The sequence below is a fragment of the Mytilus californianus genome, unplaced genomic scaffold, assembly GCF_021869535.1.
Source record: "Mytilus californianus isolate M0D057914Y unplaced genomic scaffold, xbMytCali1.0.p SCAF_2, whole genome shotgun sequence".
Taxonomy (NCBI): Eukaryota; Metazoa; Mollusca; class Bivalvia; order Mytilida; family Mytilidae; genus Mytilus; species Mytilus californianus.
In genome coordinates, this window is record NW_026262668.1 from 87,581,271 (window position 1) to 87,601,241 (window position 19,971).

Below are 19,971 nucleotides of genomic sequence, written 5' to 3' on the forward strand. Positions count from 1 at the left end.
TTTCTGTTATCTCCCCTAACTAAACTCTTCAAAGTAAAAATTTAGAGATTTGTGAATTTGCAGTTTTCACCGGGGAACATTTTCACAATGGTAAAATGACTGCTTTGAATTCAGCATACATCGTATTTGATGTCCAGGGCATCTTTGCGTTTTATTTTATTCAATTCTTGAAATAACATTTAGAAAAGGAAAAATGGAGCAGCAAAGAGAAACACATACAAGAAAAAAGGGGGAGGAAATTTAGACACTTGGCGAATAAAACATGTCCACACTGCTTTTATGTTAAATTCTGCATGCAATTCTAGATTTTGATAGTTGAAAGCATTTGTTAGTGTTTCAGAAAATTGAATAACGTTCCTTTGAATTAAAGAATTTTTGTTTATTGGGGCTTCTTTTCGACTTTTGGCTTTGCCAACCATCTGCAGGTCACATGTAGGTGTTTCATCTTTAGTGTTGGCTAAATACAAAAACGTTTGACCTGTCAACTCAGTTCAAATCCAGCTAATGGCAAGGTGTGTTAGACTAAAATCTTAATTGACAATAGGCTATTTCTCAAATCATGTTTTTCACTGGAAAAGATCGTCAATTTTGCATGCCTTATTGACGTCATTAACCAGATAGAAGGCAGGCCTGTATCCCTTCACTATTAGAGTTCAAGCACTTTCAGAATCGTCATTCTGCAGGGTAGTCTAGAAATAATTCATGTTTGTAAGTACTTAATCTTAGTTCCCATACATTTTAAAACTGAAGGGAGGGTGACCAACTTACTAGATTTTAACTTCCCAAATATTTGTGCAGAATAAGATCAAACTATTTCACCCGTTTACTCAACATGTATTGGAAGTGACGATGCCTACATTTTGGACAAATGGTGATGGAAGTCACATGACAGATTCAACTTAACTACTGTATCCAGGAACTGGCATATATCTCCCCTGTTGCAAGACATGCAAATGTGCTGTTTTCTTTTAATACATCTTATCACGATTTATTCCTATTCGGATAAGTTCTAAGATTACACAACTTTTCAAACCAGTAATGATTTGAAGCTATCTGGGGCCTTTTTCAAACAATGTATTGTGCATAAAACTTTTCATAGAGACATTAGAGACATGTTTAAACAATCGTTAACACACCAAACAAAGCATTTTCAATTACTTTAATTTTCCTTTAGAAACTGCTTCTTCAACTATCAAAATTTTAAAATGTCCGCTTTCCAAACTTTTTCCTCCCTCAGTTCATTGATGCTGACCTTTGTTTTGTTCTGCTTGACCTCAACAGGAAGTTGTCTAAGTAACTGTTTTTCCCAGATTGGAATAAATAGCTATAAGGTGTATATTACAATGCCGTCCCAGGTGTTATGCAAACAACATGTACATGTACAAAGGTTTATCAAAATAAAGTTCATACTAGTAACTTATTGTAGTTTCTTGCAAGTATTTATTTGAAGAAACATAAAAAGGTACAAAGCTTTAGTTGTTTATCATTCACAGATTTTACCTATTCTGTCTCTTGTTCCGAAATTTATTGCAGTCAAGTCAAAATCTTGTATGAGGAAAACACTAGCAAGTAAACTTTCTCATCAAAATGTTGTTGATTTAATAAAGAGTATAGCACACATGTAATTTCCTTGACGATTCCAGCTTTAAAGTGTTCATTGTTAGTTATCGGAACCAATATAAATGAACAAGTTACAATGTACTGTCAGTAAACAGAACCAACATCAAATATGAAGTATCCATTTTCAGGTGTGACCAAATTCCTTTCCCTTGATCATGATCTTCATTCTTGGTTGCCTTGATTGGCCCGAATGCCTTTAGTTAATAGTTACAAAAGCAAAAGAAATTAAAACAGAATCGAAAAGACCTGCTTGTCTGTACTCAGCATGCTCAGAGTAAATTTCCTGGTGTAAACAAGACCATTACAATTGTTTGTCATAAATGGTCATGTTCACACCTCAGGAAATTTATTCTGAGTACAGATATACATTGTACTTGTACAACTTGAAAAGTTTTGAAGCCTGGCAGGACATAGATATATAAAAGTTATACCAGCATGTAATTTTGTGTTTCAGAAAATTAAAAAAATTGTCTCTACTTTACATAGAAATAATTCTGTGGTGTAAACACACCAAGTTTTCCTGCATGTACAAATGTATTTTAGTAGTATGTAGTTTAATTAAATTGCTTTTACATTTTTAGAGTATTATGGAATATAATGGTGCGGCTATTGTAGCCATGAAAGGTAGAGATTGTGTAGCTATTGCTGCTGATAGAAGATTTGGTGTACAAGCACAGACAGTGTCTACTAATTTCCAGAAGATATTTGAAATGGGTGACAGACTGTATATAGGCTTACCTGGTCTGGCCACAGATGTACAAACAGTGTAAGTTATGGAGATTAAAGTACACAATGTACATTAAGTTAGGAGAGTGGATGAACAACACTGTGTTGTTTTAGTCATGTTTATAAATAAAGAGATGGAATGAGCATTTGATTATGTTGATGAAGAGATAGGATAAACAATAGCACTCACTGTGAATTTGAGATGAAGAACAGCAATAAAAGCCCTGTTCCTTTGCTTTTTGTGTGTTTTTTGCTGTGCATGTACTAATTTTGTGTCCTGGATGGATACCCCATATCCTTTGTATTTTTAATATACATGCATGTGTAGGTGATAATGGGATAGGACAAAGTCTATCATAGTCTTCATAGCTACTTTTGCAGGTGCGCTTTTTTTAGTACTATTACTTTAAAGTACTGAAAATGTACCTAAAACATCAATTCAGAGATTCAGATAATTTGGACCCTTCAATTAATCTAATGAACAAAATTAGAATAAGCGTGCAATGATGCAAAACTGACCATTTATCTATCTTTACATATACGGTACATGTACAATGTATATAGAATGCCTGTCAAAGTACAAAATTAACAGAGCAGGGAGATTTTTTCTGTTCATACCCCTCTCAATAAGTTCGATTTTTTCATGTCCTTACTACTCCTCCCTGATCAATAGCAACACATAAAAGTTATTGAAACAAAAATTAGTTTATGCCATTTAACATAATTGCTTCAATTATCATGATTATGGGACAAAAAGTGTGATATTGAAAAAAAAATAATAGATCATATTTTTTTGTCTCTTATTTAAGATTCTTTACGAATTTGTTCAAGTCTGACATTTGAAACCAAAAGTTAACTTTGAATGTATTCTATTCAATTCTTATATCTATTTAGAATAGGAAGTACATGTACATGTATATGTATATAACAATGACAACGAGATTATATTTGTTCATATCCTATGGAAATAAAAAGGATTTATTTTTTTCTTTTGTATAATGTGATACTTAGATGTATTCCAACAAGAAACATGGATTGACAAAAATTGTCTTTTTGCTTGCTTAGAAAAAAATAGAAAAGATATGTTTGGTGTCAATGTTACACTTTCCTTTTTGTGCTAAGGCATACTGTCACTGAAAAAGTGTATTTTAATGTCATTTGTTGATGAAAGGGTATCATAGTTTTCTACATGTATTCATGGGAAAACATATTTTAAAAATTGTTTGTTATTTTTTCAGATCACAGAGGTTACATTTCAGAAAAAATATGTATGAACTTAGAGAAAACAGAAAGATTAAACCTAAAACTTTTATGAGTATGGTTTCTAATTTGTTATATGAAAGAAGGTAAGAGAAAGTATTCTACACACTAGATAACAAATGTATAATGCTCATCCATATTCATGACCTTATCACATGGTATTATATTACAGTCTGTATTAAAAGTTCTAGGAGTTGTTGCCCCTGAAATATTGATTTTTACTGTTTTCATGACAATAACCTGTGTATAAGTGTATGGATCTCTAAGAAATTGTAACACAAGGTTCCATACCTCAAAATAAAGTTTGGGATTGATTTTGGAAGTTATTGCCTAAACCGTTTAGAGATTAGAGACCAAAAAGGGGTAAAAAAAAACTAGGATTTTCTGATTTCAGGACAATAACTTGAGTATAAGTCTATTGATTTCTATGAAATTGTACCACAAGGCTCCATACCAAAAACAAAGGATGGTTGGAATTGATTTTTGGGGTTATGGCCCTACCGTTTAGGAAAAAGGGGCCAAAAACAATACTTTTTTACTACATTATATAAATTTCTTATTTCTTGACCATTTTCTATCGGGTTTCATTCAAAAACTTGAATTCTTTGGGTATTTTTAATCTGCTGAATCTAACAATGTATTTAGATTTTGAGCCCTGTTTTTAAATTGGTCTACCGGTACATTGAAGTCCAAAGGGTCCAAAATTAAACTTTGTTTGATTTTAACAAAAATTGAATTATTGGGGTTCTTCAATATGCCGAATCTAAACGTGTATTTTGATTTTAATTTTGGAGCCCCTTTTTCAAATTGGTCCACATTCTGATCCAAAAATTAACTTTCTTTGATTTTTGACAAAAATTGAATTCTTGGGTTTCTTTGATATAATAAATCTAAACATGTATTTAGATTTGTGATTTTGGGCCCAGTTTTCAAGTTGCCAAAACAGGGTCCTTAATTAAACTTTGTTTTATTTCAACAAAAATTGAATATACGGGGTTCTTTGATATGCTGAATCTTCTTGTGTATTTATATTTTAGATTTTGGGCCCTATTATCTTATTAGTCTTCATTGAAGTCCAAAGGGTCCAAAAATTAAACTTTCTTTGATTTCATCAAAAATTGAATTCTTGAGGTTCTTTGATATGCTGAATCTAACCATATATTTAGATTTTAGGTTTTGGATATTGGACCAAAATAAGTAAATGTCCAATTTCTAATTTTTAAGTTTTTAGACAACATTCATTCTGTGTCAGAAACCTATGCTATGTCAAATATTTAATCACAATCCAAATTCATAGCTGTATTTCACAATTGATAGAAATTGAAAGTAGACTCATAGTTAAAAATAGATACAGCATCAGATTCTAATTTTAGAGAAGAAATTATGTTTAAATATAGTTTGAAATTTACTGTTGATTATTAGACATCTTGAAAAATAATTTACAGATAAGTTTTAAAGATTTTTAAAAGACATAGTATCAATGATAAATGATGTTTTGGAAATTGTTTTTTTTTTTATTTTTCAAAGAACTTCATGGTAGTTTGGTTTGTTATTATACCCCACGCAACGAGTTGCGGAGGGTATAATGTTTTTGACCCGTCCGTCCGTCTGTCCTTCCGTCCGTCCGTCTGTTCGTCCGTCAGTCCTGTTTCTTGTCATCGCAACTCCTCTCAAACCACACTACAGAATTTCACAAAACCTTTTTAGATAATAAGGACATACTATGTAGTTGTGCATATCGACAGGAAATAACGATTCAATTTTTTTTCTAGGAGTTACGCCCCTTTGAAATTATTTACTTTAATGTACTACTGCAACAGTTTGTCATCTCAACTCCTCTGAAACCACACAACAAAATTTCATGAAACTTTGTAGATAATAAGGACATACTACGTAGATGTGCATATCGACAGGAAATTATGATTCAATTTTTTTTCCAGGAGTTACGCCCCTTTGAACTTATTTGCCCAATATACTACTGCAACCTTTTGTCATCGCAACTCCTCTCAAACCACACAACAGAATTTCATGAAACCTTTTCAGATAATAAGGACATACTAAGTAGATGTGCATATCGACAGGAAATTACGATTCAATTTTTTTTCTAGGAGTTACGCTCCTTTGAATTTTTTTGCTTCAATATACCTCTGCAACAGTTTGTCATCGCAACTTCTCTGAAAACACACAACAGAATTTCATGAAACTTTGTAGATAATAAGGACATACTATGTAGATGTGCATATCGACAGGAAATTAGGAGTCAATTTTTTTTCTAGGAGTTACGCCCCTTTGAACTCATTTGCTTCAAATTACTACTGCAACAGTTTGTCATCGCAACTCCTCTGAAACCACACCACAGAATTTCATGAAACTTTGTAGATAATAAGGACATACTATGTAGATGTGCATATCGACAGGAAATTACGATTCAATTTTTTTTCTAGGAAATGCGTCCCTTTGAACTTATTTGCTTTAATGTACTACTGCAACAGTTTGTCATCGCAACTCCTCTGAAACCACACAACAGAATTTCATGAAACCTTTTTAGATAATAAGGACATACTATGTAGATGTGCATATCGACAGGAAATTACGATTCAATTTTTTTATACGACCGCAAAAATTAAAAATTTTTTGGTCGTATATTGGTATGACGTTGGCGTCGTCGTCCGAAGACACATTGGTTCTCGCACTCTAACTTTAGTTTAAGTGAATGGATCTCCATGAAATTTCACCATAAGGTTCAATACCACGAAAGGAAGGTTGGGATTGATTTTGGGGGTTATGGTACCAACAGTTAAGGAATTAGGGGCCAAAAATAAGCATTTTTGTAACTTCCAGACAATAACTTGTGTGTAAGTGTATGGATCTCTCTGACATTGTACCACAAGGTTCCATATCACAAAGGGAAGGCTGGAATTGATTTTGGGGGTAATTGCCTCAAAATTTTAGGAATTAGGGGCCAAAAAAGGGGCCAAAAACAAGCATTTTTCTAGTTTCCAGACAATAACTTGTGTTCAAGTGTATGGATCTCTCTGAAATTGTACTGCAAGGTACCATACCACAAAGGGAAGGCTGGGATTGAGTTTGGGGGTGATGAATCATAAGGGGGTTCAAAAAATTTGGGGGGGGGGGGGGTTTCTTTTTTTTTCTTTTTTTCCTTTTTTTTTTCTTTTAAAATTTTCCATTTCAAGTTGGTTATTTCTGATTTATATTTAAAAGCAAATAATAATGATATGGTAGGAGATACACACCAAACAGGATGTGTAAATTATTATATAATAAGTATTGTGCAATAGCAAGAAATTTTCAATTGCACAGTATTGCACAATAGCAAGAAATCTTCAATTGCACAGTATTGCGCAGTAGCAAGAAATCTTCAATTGCACAGTATTGCGCAATAGCAAGAAATATCCAATAGCACAATATTGTGCAATAGCAAGAAATTGTCAATTGTACAGTATTGCGCAATAGCAAGAAATCTTCAATTGCACAGTATTGCGCAGTAGCAAGAAATCTTCAATTGCACAGTATTGCGCAATAGCAAGAAATATCCAATAGCACAATATTGTGCAATAGCAAGAAATTGTCAATTGTACAGTATTGCGCAATAGCAAGAAATATTCAATTGCACAGTATTGTGCAAAAGAAGATACTTCGTATAAATTGCTTATTTCTTGATCAATTTCAATGGGGTTTATTCTTGAATTCTTGGGTTTTTTTTAATATGCTGAATCTAACCGTGTATTAAGTTTTTGGATTTTGGGCCCCGTTTTTAAATTGGTCCACATTGAGGTCCAAAGGGTCCAAAATTTAACTTTGTTTGATTTCATCAAAAATTGAATTATTGGGGTTCTTTGATATGCTGAATCTAACCGTGTATTTAGATTCTTAATTTTTGGTTCCGTTTTCAAATTGGTCTACATTAAGGTCCAAAGGGTCCAAAATTAAACTTAGTTTGATTTTAACAAAAATTGAATTTTTAGGGTTCTTTGATATGCTGAATCTAAACATGTATTTAGATTTTTGATTATTGGCCCAGTTTTCAAGTTGGTCCAAATCGGGGTCCAAAATTAAACTTTGTTTGATTTAAAAAAAAATTGAATATATGGGGTTCTTTGATATGCTGAATCTAACCATGTATTTAGATTTTGATTTTTGGGCCCCGTTATCAACTTTGTCCACATTGAGGTCAAAAGGGTCCAAAATTAAACTTTGTTTGATTTCATCAAAAATTGAATTCTTGGGGTTCTTTGATATGCTGAATCTAACCATGTGTTTAGATTTTGGATATTGGACCATAATAGGTGAATGTCTAATTTAAAATTTTTAAGTTCTTAGACCACATTCATTCTGTGTCAGAAACCTATGCTGTGTCAAATATTTAATCACAATCCAAATTCAGAGCTGTATCAAGCTAGAATGTTGTGTCCATACTTGCCCCAACTGTTCAGAGTTTGACCTCTGCGGTCGTATCAAGCTGCGCCCTGCGGAGCATTTTATTTCTATGAGTTACGCCCCTTTGAACTTATTTGCTTAAATGTACTTCTGCAACAGTTTGTCATCGCAACTCCTCTGAAACCACACAACAGAATTTCTTGAAACTTTGTAGATAATAAGGACATACTATGTAGATGTGTATATTGACAGGAAATTACGATTCAATTTTTTTTTCTTACACTTATTTTATTTCTCCAATGAAAATGTGGGGAAGTGGGGTATGTGAGTGCGCTTACTAAGGTTCTTTAATTCTGTATGAACTAATTTTCAGAATGCTATATATATAAATATATATATAACTCGTCTAAATAAATTTGCTTCGCAAATTTTGTGTTCTTCCCTCGCTGGGATTCGAACTCATGCTACTGAGATATCGTGACACCAAATCGCCTGCACTGTATCTGACGCGCTAGACCACACGACCACCTAGGCTTCACAATAATAAAGCATATACAAGTCTAAATTGAAAACAACGTTCAAACCTATGATTGTGTTGGATAAAAAAAACGCAATTTTTTTACGAAATGCATGCAAAACAAATTTCTTGGTAGAGGGGTCTTAATACAACACAAACAACATTTTCCAAAAGACCAAAAAGTGAAAAAGTATAGTTTAACAAATCGCATTTGACTAACAGGTTGAACAACTGATGTTCTTAAACCCTGCTGACTGCCATTGGTGATTGCCAAATAAACGTATCACCAGATGTAAAAAATGGATCTTAATTATTAATTTAATACTAAACAGAAAACATATATATATATATGTATTTTTTTTTGATGAAGTGAACCTCTTTAAAAACTTATCTCACATTGTCCAATAATAAATTAAATAATTAAATTCTTGGTTTACTTGGATATGCTGAATCTAAAGTATTTAGATTTTGGGTATTGGACCATAGAAGGTAAAAGTCCAATTTCAAATTATTCAGTTCTTTGACCACATTCTTTCTGTGTCAGAAACCTATACTGTGTCAAATATTTAATCACAATGCAAATTCAGAGCTGTATCAAACTTGAATTTAGTGTCCTTACTTGCCCCAACAGTTCAGGGTTCGACCTCTGCGGTCCTATCAAGCTGTTATTTTTTGCTAATGAGAAACTGGAAAAAAATCAAAATTAATCATTTGCACACGGTCACCTGTCCCAATTGTTTTATCAAGTTAGAGGTTGACCTTGTATTATTATGGTTAAACTTTCAACATAAAATTCATATTCCGTGAGAGACTTTCAATTGATAGTAATGAAGGAATTCATCAAATTGTGTAACCTTATTTTTCTTCTTTTTTTTCCAGATTTGGGCCATACTTTGTTGAACCAGTTATAGCTGGTCTTGACCCTAAGACATTTGAACCTTACATAGCATCAATGGATCTCATTGGTTGTCCCATGATAACAGATGATTTTGTTGTTAGTGGAACATGTAGTGAACAAATGTATGGCATGTGTGAGTCACTATGGGAACCAAACATGGTAATTGTATTTAAGACAGACAGCTAGATACCATAAACATACTATGTATACACAGGCCAGAGTCTGAGCTTGATTTGCTATATGATATCAAAACTAAACTGACAAAAAAAGGTCATTTATTCAAAATCATAAAATGCAAAAAATACATTTTGCAAATAAAACATTTGACATAAAAGTTCATATTTAATATGAAATAATAATACATAATTAATACGAAATTACATCAACTAATATCATATCAATTGAATAAATGACAAAGAATAGCAAAGGTGGGGAGAAAAATCTGCCCCACAAATAAACATATATACATATCTACTTCAAAAGATAACATTAAGGGAGGTATATATGTGGGTGGGAATTTTTAACAAATTGTTTGATAAGAATCACAAGTTAACACATCAAATGCTGATGATAAAAGGAAGTGACCACAACGCACTTACACGTGAACTGTGAACTCGTGCTGACCCCGCAAGATCATTGACCAATAAGAAAGATGTAATCCAATCATGCACTGGTCATAAGTGAAATTTCTCTGCGTGTGAAAACATGTTATCTAATTTATCGTTTGATTAAGTAGGACACTCTGACCCTTTGACCAGACTAGAGACATCATAAATTTACAGTATAAATAGCTAACTCTTTATTTAAGTCTTAGTAATAAACAATTAAAACAGAATTATCTTCTCTGCTGTCTTAAATTATTTTATTCAGCTTAATTTTCAATTAGCAAATAAAATTGGTTATGATTCACAAAAAGGAGTAACCAAATATATTGCCCAGTACAACAGAGAACACATAACACCTAAACTTAATTATCAGAAAAATGGATGTAAAAACAACAAGAAACAAGATATGGTCAAGATAGCTTGACATGCACAACATCTTCTAGGGTTAAACTGATTTTATGTGTGCAAAAACATACCCCTTTCAACACATCTTACTGCTCCATAATAACACCCTGTGTTACTGATTTATAAATCCAATGAGTCTGACCATAAGACATTACCAAATTTATAGACCCATTTCTTTTTATGGCCCCGCCGTAGCAGAGGGGGCATTAAGTTTTACCCTTGTCTGTCTGTACGTCCGTCTGTACGTACGTCCCATAGTTGGTTTCCGTTCTCTAACTTTAGTTTACCTCAACCAAATGTTATGAAACTTATACACAATGCTTATTACCACAAAACACAGATCAAGTTTGAATTTTGGTGGCATCACTTTAACCATTCTAGAGTTATGCCCCTTAACAAATGGAAAAATTGCTGAATTTTTCCTTTCCGTTCTCTAACTTAAGTTTGCCTCAACCAAATGTTATGAAACTTATACACAATGCTTATTACTACAAAACTCAGATCAAGTACAAATTTTGGTAGCGTCACTTATACTGTTCTTCAGTTATGTCCCTTTATAACTTAATATGATATGCAAGCGGGGGCATCATCTCTGTCCCATGGACACATTCCTCATTTATTTAATTTTAACTATTATATTACCACTTGTCATATTTATCACATTAACAGGAACCAGATGATTTGTTTGAAACAATATCTCAGGCTCTGTTAAACTCAGTAGACAGGGATGCAGTGTCTGGATGGGGAGCAGTAGTACATATCATGTAAGTAATTTAAGCATTTGAAAAAGTTGTTGTTTTTAAATTAGTAAACAAATCCTGAAATTTGAAAATTAATAGATATGACATGTCAAGAAATTATGGAAAAAAATATGTGCAGCTGAAGAAAATAAGTCACTTTTGGGTAACAATGTTACTATAGTTTCTTAATAGGTTCATATGAGCCCAAACTTCTGACAAGAAGCTTCATTAATATGGCTGTTATAGACTTATTATTAGCTATCATATGTATATATATACAAACTGATTGAAGATAAATTTGTGTACACACGGTCTAATATTGGAATATTGAAATGGAACCAAGTATTATATGACAAGTTATAAAATATTCTAATTATACTTGTATGACGTTCTTCAAATGCTTTGAGTACACAACCGTAGTAAAATATGATTATATTGTATGTCAGCTGATTGGCAATGTCATGATATTTTTGACTGTACCTATCGTACTCCTACGTCGTATTCAATTTATGAATTGGTTACCTGAGGCCAATTGGTGTAAATGACGTCATTGAACGAGGACGTAAGACTATAAGCATTCTATGGGAAAATGCAGGAATGTGAAAAGGATAGTTTTCAAAGCAGGGAAACATAAACAATGATAAAAATTTGTTGAAAGCCAATTTTCTTAAATAAAAGAAGGATAATCATTTAACTTTATCCAAACCTGTCTAATATAAAAATAAGGAGATGCCAATGAGACAACTATCCACCAAAGTTCAAATGAAGTGGATGTAAGCAATTATAGGCAACCAAACAGCCTTCAACGAGAAAAACCCATACGGTAGAATCATCTATAAAAGGTCCCAACATGAAAAATATGAAACAATTCAATTGAGAAAACTAACAGCTTAATTTATTACAAAACAAGTTTGTTATTGTAAATAATTTAAGCATGTCACTAATTCAGATTTCTTCGTTTTTTAAAGGCAGTGCTTTAATGCCTTTCTAGTTGCCGGGTTAATCCTTCCTTCCGCGATATCCAACTTATCTACGTGGGGGGTCATTAGACTCCAAGTAGATCCAGAAATGTTGAATTCTCTCCTCTTCTTATTGCGATATAAAATGTTTTTTGTTTCATTTCATTTACATTGGGAAATAGAGAAACGATCATTGTGTTTTGTTAGTTTTAAAAACTTTTGATATATTAGTATTTTGCATTATAAGCAGTCAACCGATTGACAAACTAGAATTATTTGAATTCCGTGTGGAAAGAGCTCGGGTTAATTTCGAGTGTTATCTGCAATCTAGATGTTTATAAATCATTTCAGTCGTTGATATAATAATAAAAGGTCGACTGAACATGAATTATATTATACAATTTAAAGCGCATTTCTGTTTATGCACGTGAACCCGTCTAACGTTATTTTCGCAGTTATATAAAGTAGCAAATTATCGTTCCTGAATAGGTGGCGCCGTGGTAGCGGATCCTGTTCCTCTACTTCCGGTTTCTGCACTGTGCAACTATTTCAGTTATATTTTTAATTAACGATGCCAAGTACTTGTTGTTGTGTACCTGGATGTCATTTAAGAGGAGGACATGCATTTCCAAATGACTTAAAAAGAAGGAAAAGTTGGATCAACGCCATGGCCCATACGCAGATTGGACGAGAACACGATGATGTCGTGGAGTCCATCTCAATCAGCTGTTGTTTGCAAGGCACGTTTTACTGAAAAAGACTACGTGCAGGAAACTATTCATGGTAACATTCTATTTTCTTTGTGAAATATATAGTTATATATGTAATCGCCATGCGAATAAACCAAAGTCTGTTTACAACCGCAATTATCGTTTTAGAATAAAAGGGGGTGGGTAATTCAAGACGTCATAATTTTTTGGATTACGATTCAATGTGATCTGTTTGAGATTTTTTGGTGATTGCTACAATTATAATGATTTCTTACAAGAGGTATATCATACTGAGAATTATTTTAGCAGTAATTATGCTAATGTAGTAATGACAGGAATGCATAAGCTATGCCTCATAGACTTTCTTGAAAAATATCAATGACAATGTTAACAGGAACAAAACAATGACATGCTCTCATCTATATTATAGTTATTTAGGTACAAACAATGTACGTTTGTTGCATAAGTCTCTCATTGTTTGTCCTTTGGATTTACATAACATACATTGAATCAGGCAAACATAGTTTTATCCAGATTGTAATGAATAAATCTAGTTAATATTTCGCCAGGTAGTACAAAGTATACATATATGGCATGTCAGTTAACTGCTAGTAGTCTGTTGTTATTTATGTATTATTGTCATTTTGTTTATTTTCTTTGGTTACATCTTCTGACATCAGACTCGGACTTCTCTTGAACTGAATTTTAATGTGCGTATTGTTATGCGTTTACTTTTCTACATTGGCTAGAGGTATAGGGGGAGGGTTGAGATCTCATAAACATGTTTAACCCCGCCGCATTTTTGCGCCTGTCCCAAGTCAGGAGCCTCTAGCCTTTGTTAGTCATGTATTATTTTTAATTTTAGTTTCTTGTGTACAATTTGGAGTTTAGTATGGCGTTCATTATCACTGAACTAGTATTTATATTTGTTTAAGGGCCAGCTGAAGGACGCCTCCGGGTGCGGGAATTTCTCGCTGCATTGAAGACCTGTTGGTGGCCTTCTGCTGTTGTCTGTTCTGTGGTCGGGTTGTTGTCTCTTTGACACATTCCCCATTTCCATTCTCAATTTTATTGCTAATGGAAGTTCTTTTAATTATAAAAAAACTAATGTTTTATAACCTTTTTCAGGGCGCAAACCCACCATACAGAGACTTAAGTCTACTGCAATTCCCAGCCTATTTTCCTGGACCAAGCAAGAGACTGAATCATTCGCAAAAAGAAAAATCAGGGCAGTTTCCTGTGAAAACAAAAGAACTAAACTTGATAAATATTGTAGTAGAAATCTAGAGGAAAGTTTTGATTGTAAAGTTGGTTTTCCTGAAGAAGTCATTCATACTGCAGAAAGGATTTATGACTGTCCACCACCAACTGCCGAGCTAATGTTGAGCTTCACAGATGGAATTACAGAAACACCATCAATGCCTATGTTTTCAGCAGAGAATTTTGAAATGAAGACACGTGACACAGCCATGCATTTTTATACCGGTTTAGAGTTGTATACTAAATTTTTATTTGTTTTGACCACACTTGGTCCAGCAGCACATTGTTTGAGATACATATATTTTCAAATTGATAGGGTGTCAGTTGAAAATCAGTTTTTTTATGACTTTGATGAAATTGAGGCATCATACAACCAACTTTGAACTGTCTAGATTCTAGATTGAATCTAGTGTTAAGAATATTGTGTATACATGGATTGTTTTTATGTCTAAACAGTGGTGTGAGGCTAACACTTGGCCATCTAGTGGTTTAGTCAGGTGTTTTTCACCATCCAACTTCAAATTAAAGTTTCCTACGACTTGGATTATTATTGACAGCACAGAATATCCCGTGATAAAACCTAAAGCTCCTAGAGCTCAGGCAACCTTTTCATCAAATAAAAACAGAAACACTGAAAATTCTTGAATGTTCGACACCTGGTGGTTTAGTCAACTATGTCTCTATGTCACATAGAGCGAATTATTGGACTTGGAAAAACATACAAAATTCTAATAAATCCTATGAATGGAACTGAAACAAAACTTTCATCTGAAATAACATTTAGTTGTTTTATGTTGTGTAATTTTAGAACTTGTATTGTGCCAAAGGATGCATAAATAAAAGTGACGCAATGAATTTTGTTCTGATATATATATATTTACAATTACATGCACATGTAAATTGTAATGCATATAAAAATAAGGAGATGTGGTATGATATTCAGTGAGTTTATCAAACTAAAGTGCATAAGAAATGGGTTTAAGCAGTTACAGGTGTTACTGTCACCGTACAATCTCCAACAATGAGAAAAACTCGTACCCTGTAAAAAATTTCAGAGATCTTACAACTAAGTTTTGTTGTCTCACCTTGACTTTGGTGAATTTTTTATATCTGTTGATGTAAATATAAAAAAGAAGATGTGGTATGATTGCCAATGAGACAACTCTCCACACATGCACAAGAGACCAAATGACACAGAAATTAACAGCTATAGGTCACAGTACGGCCTTCAACAATGAGCAAAGCCCATACCGCACAGTCAGCTATAAAAGGCCCAGAAATGACAATGTAAAACAATTCAAACAAGAAAACTAACGGCCTATTTTATGTAAAAAAATGAACAAATATAACAAATATGCAACACATAAACAAACGACAACCACTGAATTACACTTTTATAGGCTCCTGACTTGGGACAGGCACATACATGTACATACAGAATGTGGCGGGCTTAAACATGTTAGCGGGATCCCAACCCTCCCCCTAACCTGGGACAGTGGTGTAACAGTACAATATAAGAAAGAACTATAAAAATCAGTTGAAAGAGGCTAAACTCATCAGATGGATAAATACAAATATAAGTGGGCGTGGTCGGGTAGTTGTACATCCAAACAACAAAAAGACACTAAGTACAAATCTGAGAGTACTCGCAGTTACTGACAGCTAGTTCAAAGCCACTAACAACTGATAAAAAAATCTTGCATCTAAGACTAAATTATCAATCCGTAAGCTCCCTTTAGAATTTTATAAATTTTAGATTTTACATTTCTGAGTTATGGGGTTTTATTCATTAAAAAAGGGGGGATTTTCCAGTTTTTGGACAACAACTCAAAAATGCTTTAAGCAGTTCACATGAAACTTTGGTGAATTATTTATAGCTATTGATGTAATCTCCCTATTGATTTTCATAAATTTCAAATATGACATTGAGAAGAAATTGAACTTTATTTGATTATAGTCTGGCAACAGATTTATTAAGTATTGCACAACAGCACAGTGTATTGCACAACAGCAAGAAATCTTTAATTGAATATAAATTCAATTCATATAACCGATTTCAAGTTCATTGACTACATTTATTCAGAAACTATAATATGTCAAATATTTAATTACAATCCAAATTCAGACCTGTATCAAGCTTGAATATTGTGTCCATTTTTGCCCAAGCTGTTCAGGGTAGTACCTCTGCGGGTGTATCCAGCTGCGCTCAGCGAATCAGTTTATTTCTTAATTAAGAACTCCTTTTTATACGACCGCAAAAACTTTTTGTGGTCGTATATTGGTATGACGTTGGCGTCGTCGTCGTCCGAAGACACATTAGTTTTCACACTCTAACTTTAGTTTAAGTGAATGGATCTCAATGAAATTTTAAAATAAGGTTCAATACCACAAAAGGAAAGTGGGAATTGATTTTGGGGGTTATGGTACCAACAGTTAAGGAAAAAGGGGCCAAAAATAAGCATTTTTTTAACTTCCAGACATAACTTGTGTGTAAGTGTATGGATTTCTCTGACATTGTACCACAAGGTTCCATATCACAAAGGGAATGCTGGGATTGATTTTTGGGGGTAATTGCCTCAAATTTTAGGAATTAGGGGCAAAAAACAAGCATTTTTCTAGTTTCATGACAATAACTTGTGTGTAAGTCTATGGATCTCTCTGACATTGTACCACAAGGTTCCATATCACAAAGGGAATGCTGGGATTGATTTTTGGGGGTAATTGCCTCCAAATTTTAGGAATTAGGGGCCAAAAAGGGGCAAAAAACAAGCATTTTTCTAGTTTCATGACAATAACTTGTGTGCAAGTCTATGGATCTCTCTGACATTGTATCACAAGGTTCCATATCACAAAGGGAATGCTGGGATTGAATTTGGGGGTAATTGCCTCCAAATTTTAGGAATTAGGGGCAAAAAACAAGCATTTTTCTAGTTTCATGGCAATAACTTGTGTAAGTGTATGGATCTTTATGAAATTGTACTACAAGGTTCCATATCACAAAGGGAAAGCTGGAATTGAGTTTGGGGGTAATTGCCCAAAAAGTTTAGGAATAAGGGGCCAAAAATAAGCATTTTTCTAGTTTCCAGACAATAACTTGTGTTCAAGTGTATGGATCTCTCTGAAATTGTACTGCAAGGTACCATACCACAAAGGGAAGGCTGGGATTGATTTTGGGGGTAATTGCCTCCAAATTTTAGGAATTAGGGGCCAAAAAGGGGCAAAAAACAAGCATTTTTCTAGTTTCATGACAATAACTTGTGTGTAAGTCTATGGATCTCTCTGACATTGTATCACATGGTTCCATATCACAAAGGGAATGCTGGGATTGATTTTTGGGGTAATTGCCTCCAAATTTTAGGAATTAGGGGCCAAAAAGGGGCAAAAAACAAGCATTTTTCTAGTTTCATGGCAATAACTTGTGTGTAAGTGTATGGATCTTTATGAAATTGTACTACAAGGTTCCATATCACAAAGAGAAAGCTGGGTTTGAGTTTGGGGGTAATTGCCCTAAACGTTCTTTTTTTTCTTTAAAATTTTCCATTTTAAATTGGTTATTTCTGATTTATATATAAAAGCAAATAATAATGATATGGTTTGAATAGGTAAATTAAATTTTTTTAAGTATCTTAGACCACTTTCATTCTGTGTCAGAAACCTATGCTGTGTCAAATATTTAATTACAATCCAAATTCAGTGCTGAATCAAGCTTGAATGTTGTGTTCATACTTGCCCCAACTGTGCAGGGTTCTACCTCTGCGGTCGTATCAAGCTGTGCCCCAGCGGAGCATTTTATTTCATTCATAAATTACTTTATGCTTGGAAATATAATTTTGCTTGGAGTTGAAAGAGTTGACATGTTGCAATGTACATTTACTCTACATAGTTCTATGGTACCAAATCAAAAGTTTATATAAAGAAAGAAGTCAAAGGTTTCCCATCATAGTTTAGTTACATACATTTTTTTTGTACCTGAGGTCGTTGAATATAGATTATTATATAAATAAGGAGATGTGTTATGATTGCCAATGAAAAAACTAAGGATTTTCTTATCCAAGGAATAGATTACCTTAGCCGTATTTGGCACAACTTTTTGGAATTTTGGGTCCTCAATGCTCTTCAACTTTGTACTTTTTTGGCTTTGTTACTATTTTGATCTGAACGTCACTGATGAGTCTTATGTAGACGAAACACACGTCTGGCGTATTAAATTATAATCCTGGTACCTTTGATAACTAATTTGACTATAAACATAGATAAAAAAGGTACAAACTGGACATAATGCACTAGTTCATAAACAAGTGAGAACAATCGCCTTCATATAGTGCTCAGAATATGACATTCATAAAACTTATTCAATATCATTAGAGAACTCTAAATCTTAAATACTGAAAGCCACCTCTGATAAGTACACTGTACTATGCAAGATAATGATATAACTGGACTTAAAATACACACAACCTGTAATTAACTGCCTTTACAGCGCTTTCGTGCTTTGATTACATCAGCATTAGTAGTGTGTTTAATTACCGGAACATCAAATATTTGCCTTAACATAGAGCCCTTCCATCCAAAAGAATTGTTGTATTTGTCCTATTAGAATGGAAATAATTCATGGGGGCTTGAATTTATACTGATTTTACCATGAGTTTGCCCGTCATGCCAATATTTTACCCCTCACTATTGCTCGTGGTAAAATATTTAGCATAAAGGGCCAAACTGTGATAAAATCAGTATATATTCAAGCCCCAATGAATTATTTCCTAAATTTATGATAAGTGTTCATTGTAGTTCTACGTGTGATCTGATTTTAATGTTAATTAAATCCTTACCTTTTTATAGATTATTACATTGCATTCTCATCTTAAACCAGGTATATGTGAACCTTTCCAGAGCCATCCCTCTCATAATTTTGAGTGCCAGGACAATGGAACAAATACAGAATGTAGCATGTTGTATCGATTTAAAATGACAGAAATATTTTATTTTTACCCATTTTTTTGGGGGACATATTATTGTTTAAATTTGAAAACATGCAAGTGTTCAACTAAGTTTGTTTTTTTTATTTCAGAGAAAAAGATAAAGTTACAACTAAAGAACTTAGAGGAAGAATGGACTAATGTTTGGGTCCAAATGACCAACAAAATATCTCATCAGTTCATTCATGTTATAACTTACAGATAGTGTGATAAGTTGTATAAGTGCTATTGACATCGTTCTGATTATTAAATTCACTTTCTCTATTCTATTATTTGTTTTGCTTTAAAATCGAGAGAGAAAATCTAAGCATTTAATCCAGGTACAAAAAATTAAATATTTGACCAGCAGTTAATGAATAAATGATATGAATACATGTGATATGACTCATTTTGCATTATGAGCACAAACTTTTAAAAGTACTACATCACTTGAATACTTTCATATTGCTTTAAATTACATAGTAAGCATTTAAAATTATTCCAAGTAAAATTACAGCATTCATTAATATGACAATAAAATAAATGACAAAAATAATGTAATGTATCATCATCCTCCAAGTGACTGACTTACATGTACATGTTGATTACAGTCTATCAACCATCCCACAGGTTTCAAAATAGTCAAAAGTTTCCATATGGTATGAAAGTTTGTAAAAGTACTATGTGGCATGTTTAAGCCAATCATATTAAACAGATTGTATAAAATGAAGACACTGTAAATATAAAGGTATATAAAGGAAACAAGCTATGGTTGTTAATGCTGAGGCTTCAGTTTGTCAATAAACTGGTTTGTTAACTTATTTTATCATTTGTCTTGACCAAAAATAGACAACATAAACAAAAAATCAAGTAAGATTAAGTTTTGATTTTATTTCAGTTCACACTGAAATGTTTTTT

The 19,971-nt window shown here is 33.2% G+C and overlaps 1 protein-coding gene across 1 annotated transcript; it reads left to right on the plus strand.

Annotated features, from left to right (window-relative positions):
• The first annotated feature begins 14 nt into the window (after positions 1–14).
• LOC127728417 (proteasome subunit beta type-3) lies at positions 15–19,338 on the plus strand. The gene is made up of 6 exons (XM_052235787.1): positions 15–90; positions 2,202–2,386; positions 3,585–3,692; positions 9,401–9,578; positions 11,099–11,193; positions 19,167–19,338. The coding sequence occupies exons 1-6, from the start codon at positions 88–90 to the stop codon at positions 19,213–19,215; spliced, it is 618 nt and encodes a 205-aa protein (XP_052091747.1). The 5' UTR covers positions 15–87; the 3' UTR covers positions 19,216–19,338.
• Positions 19,339–19,971: the final 633 nt, after the last annotated feature.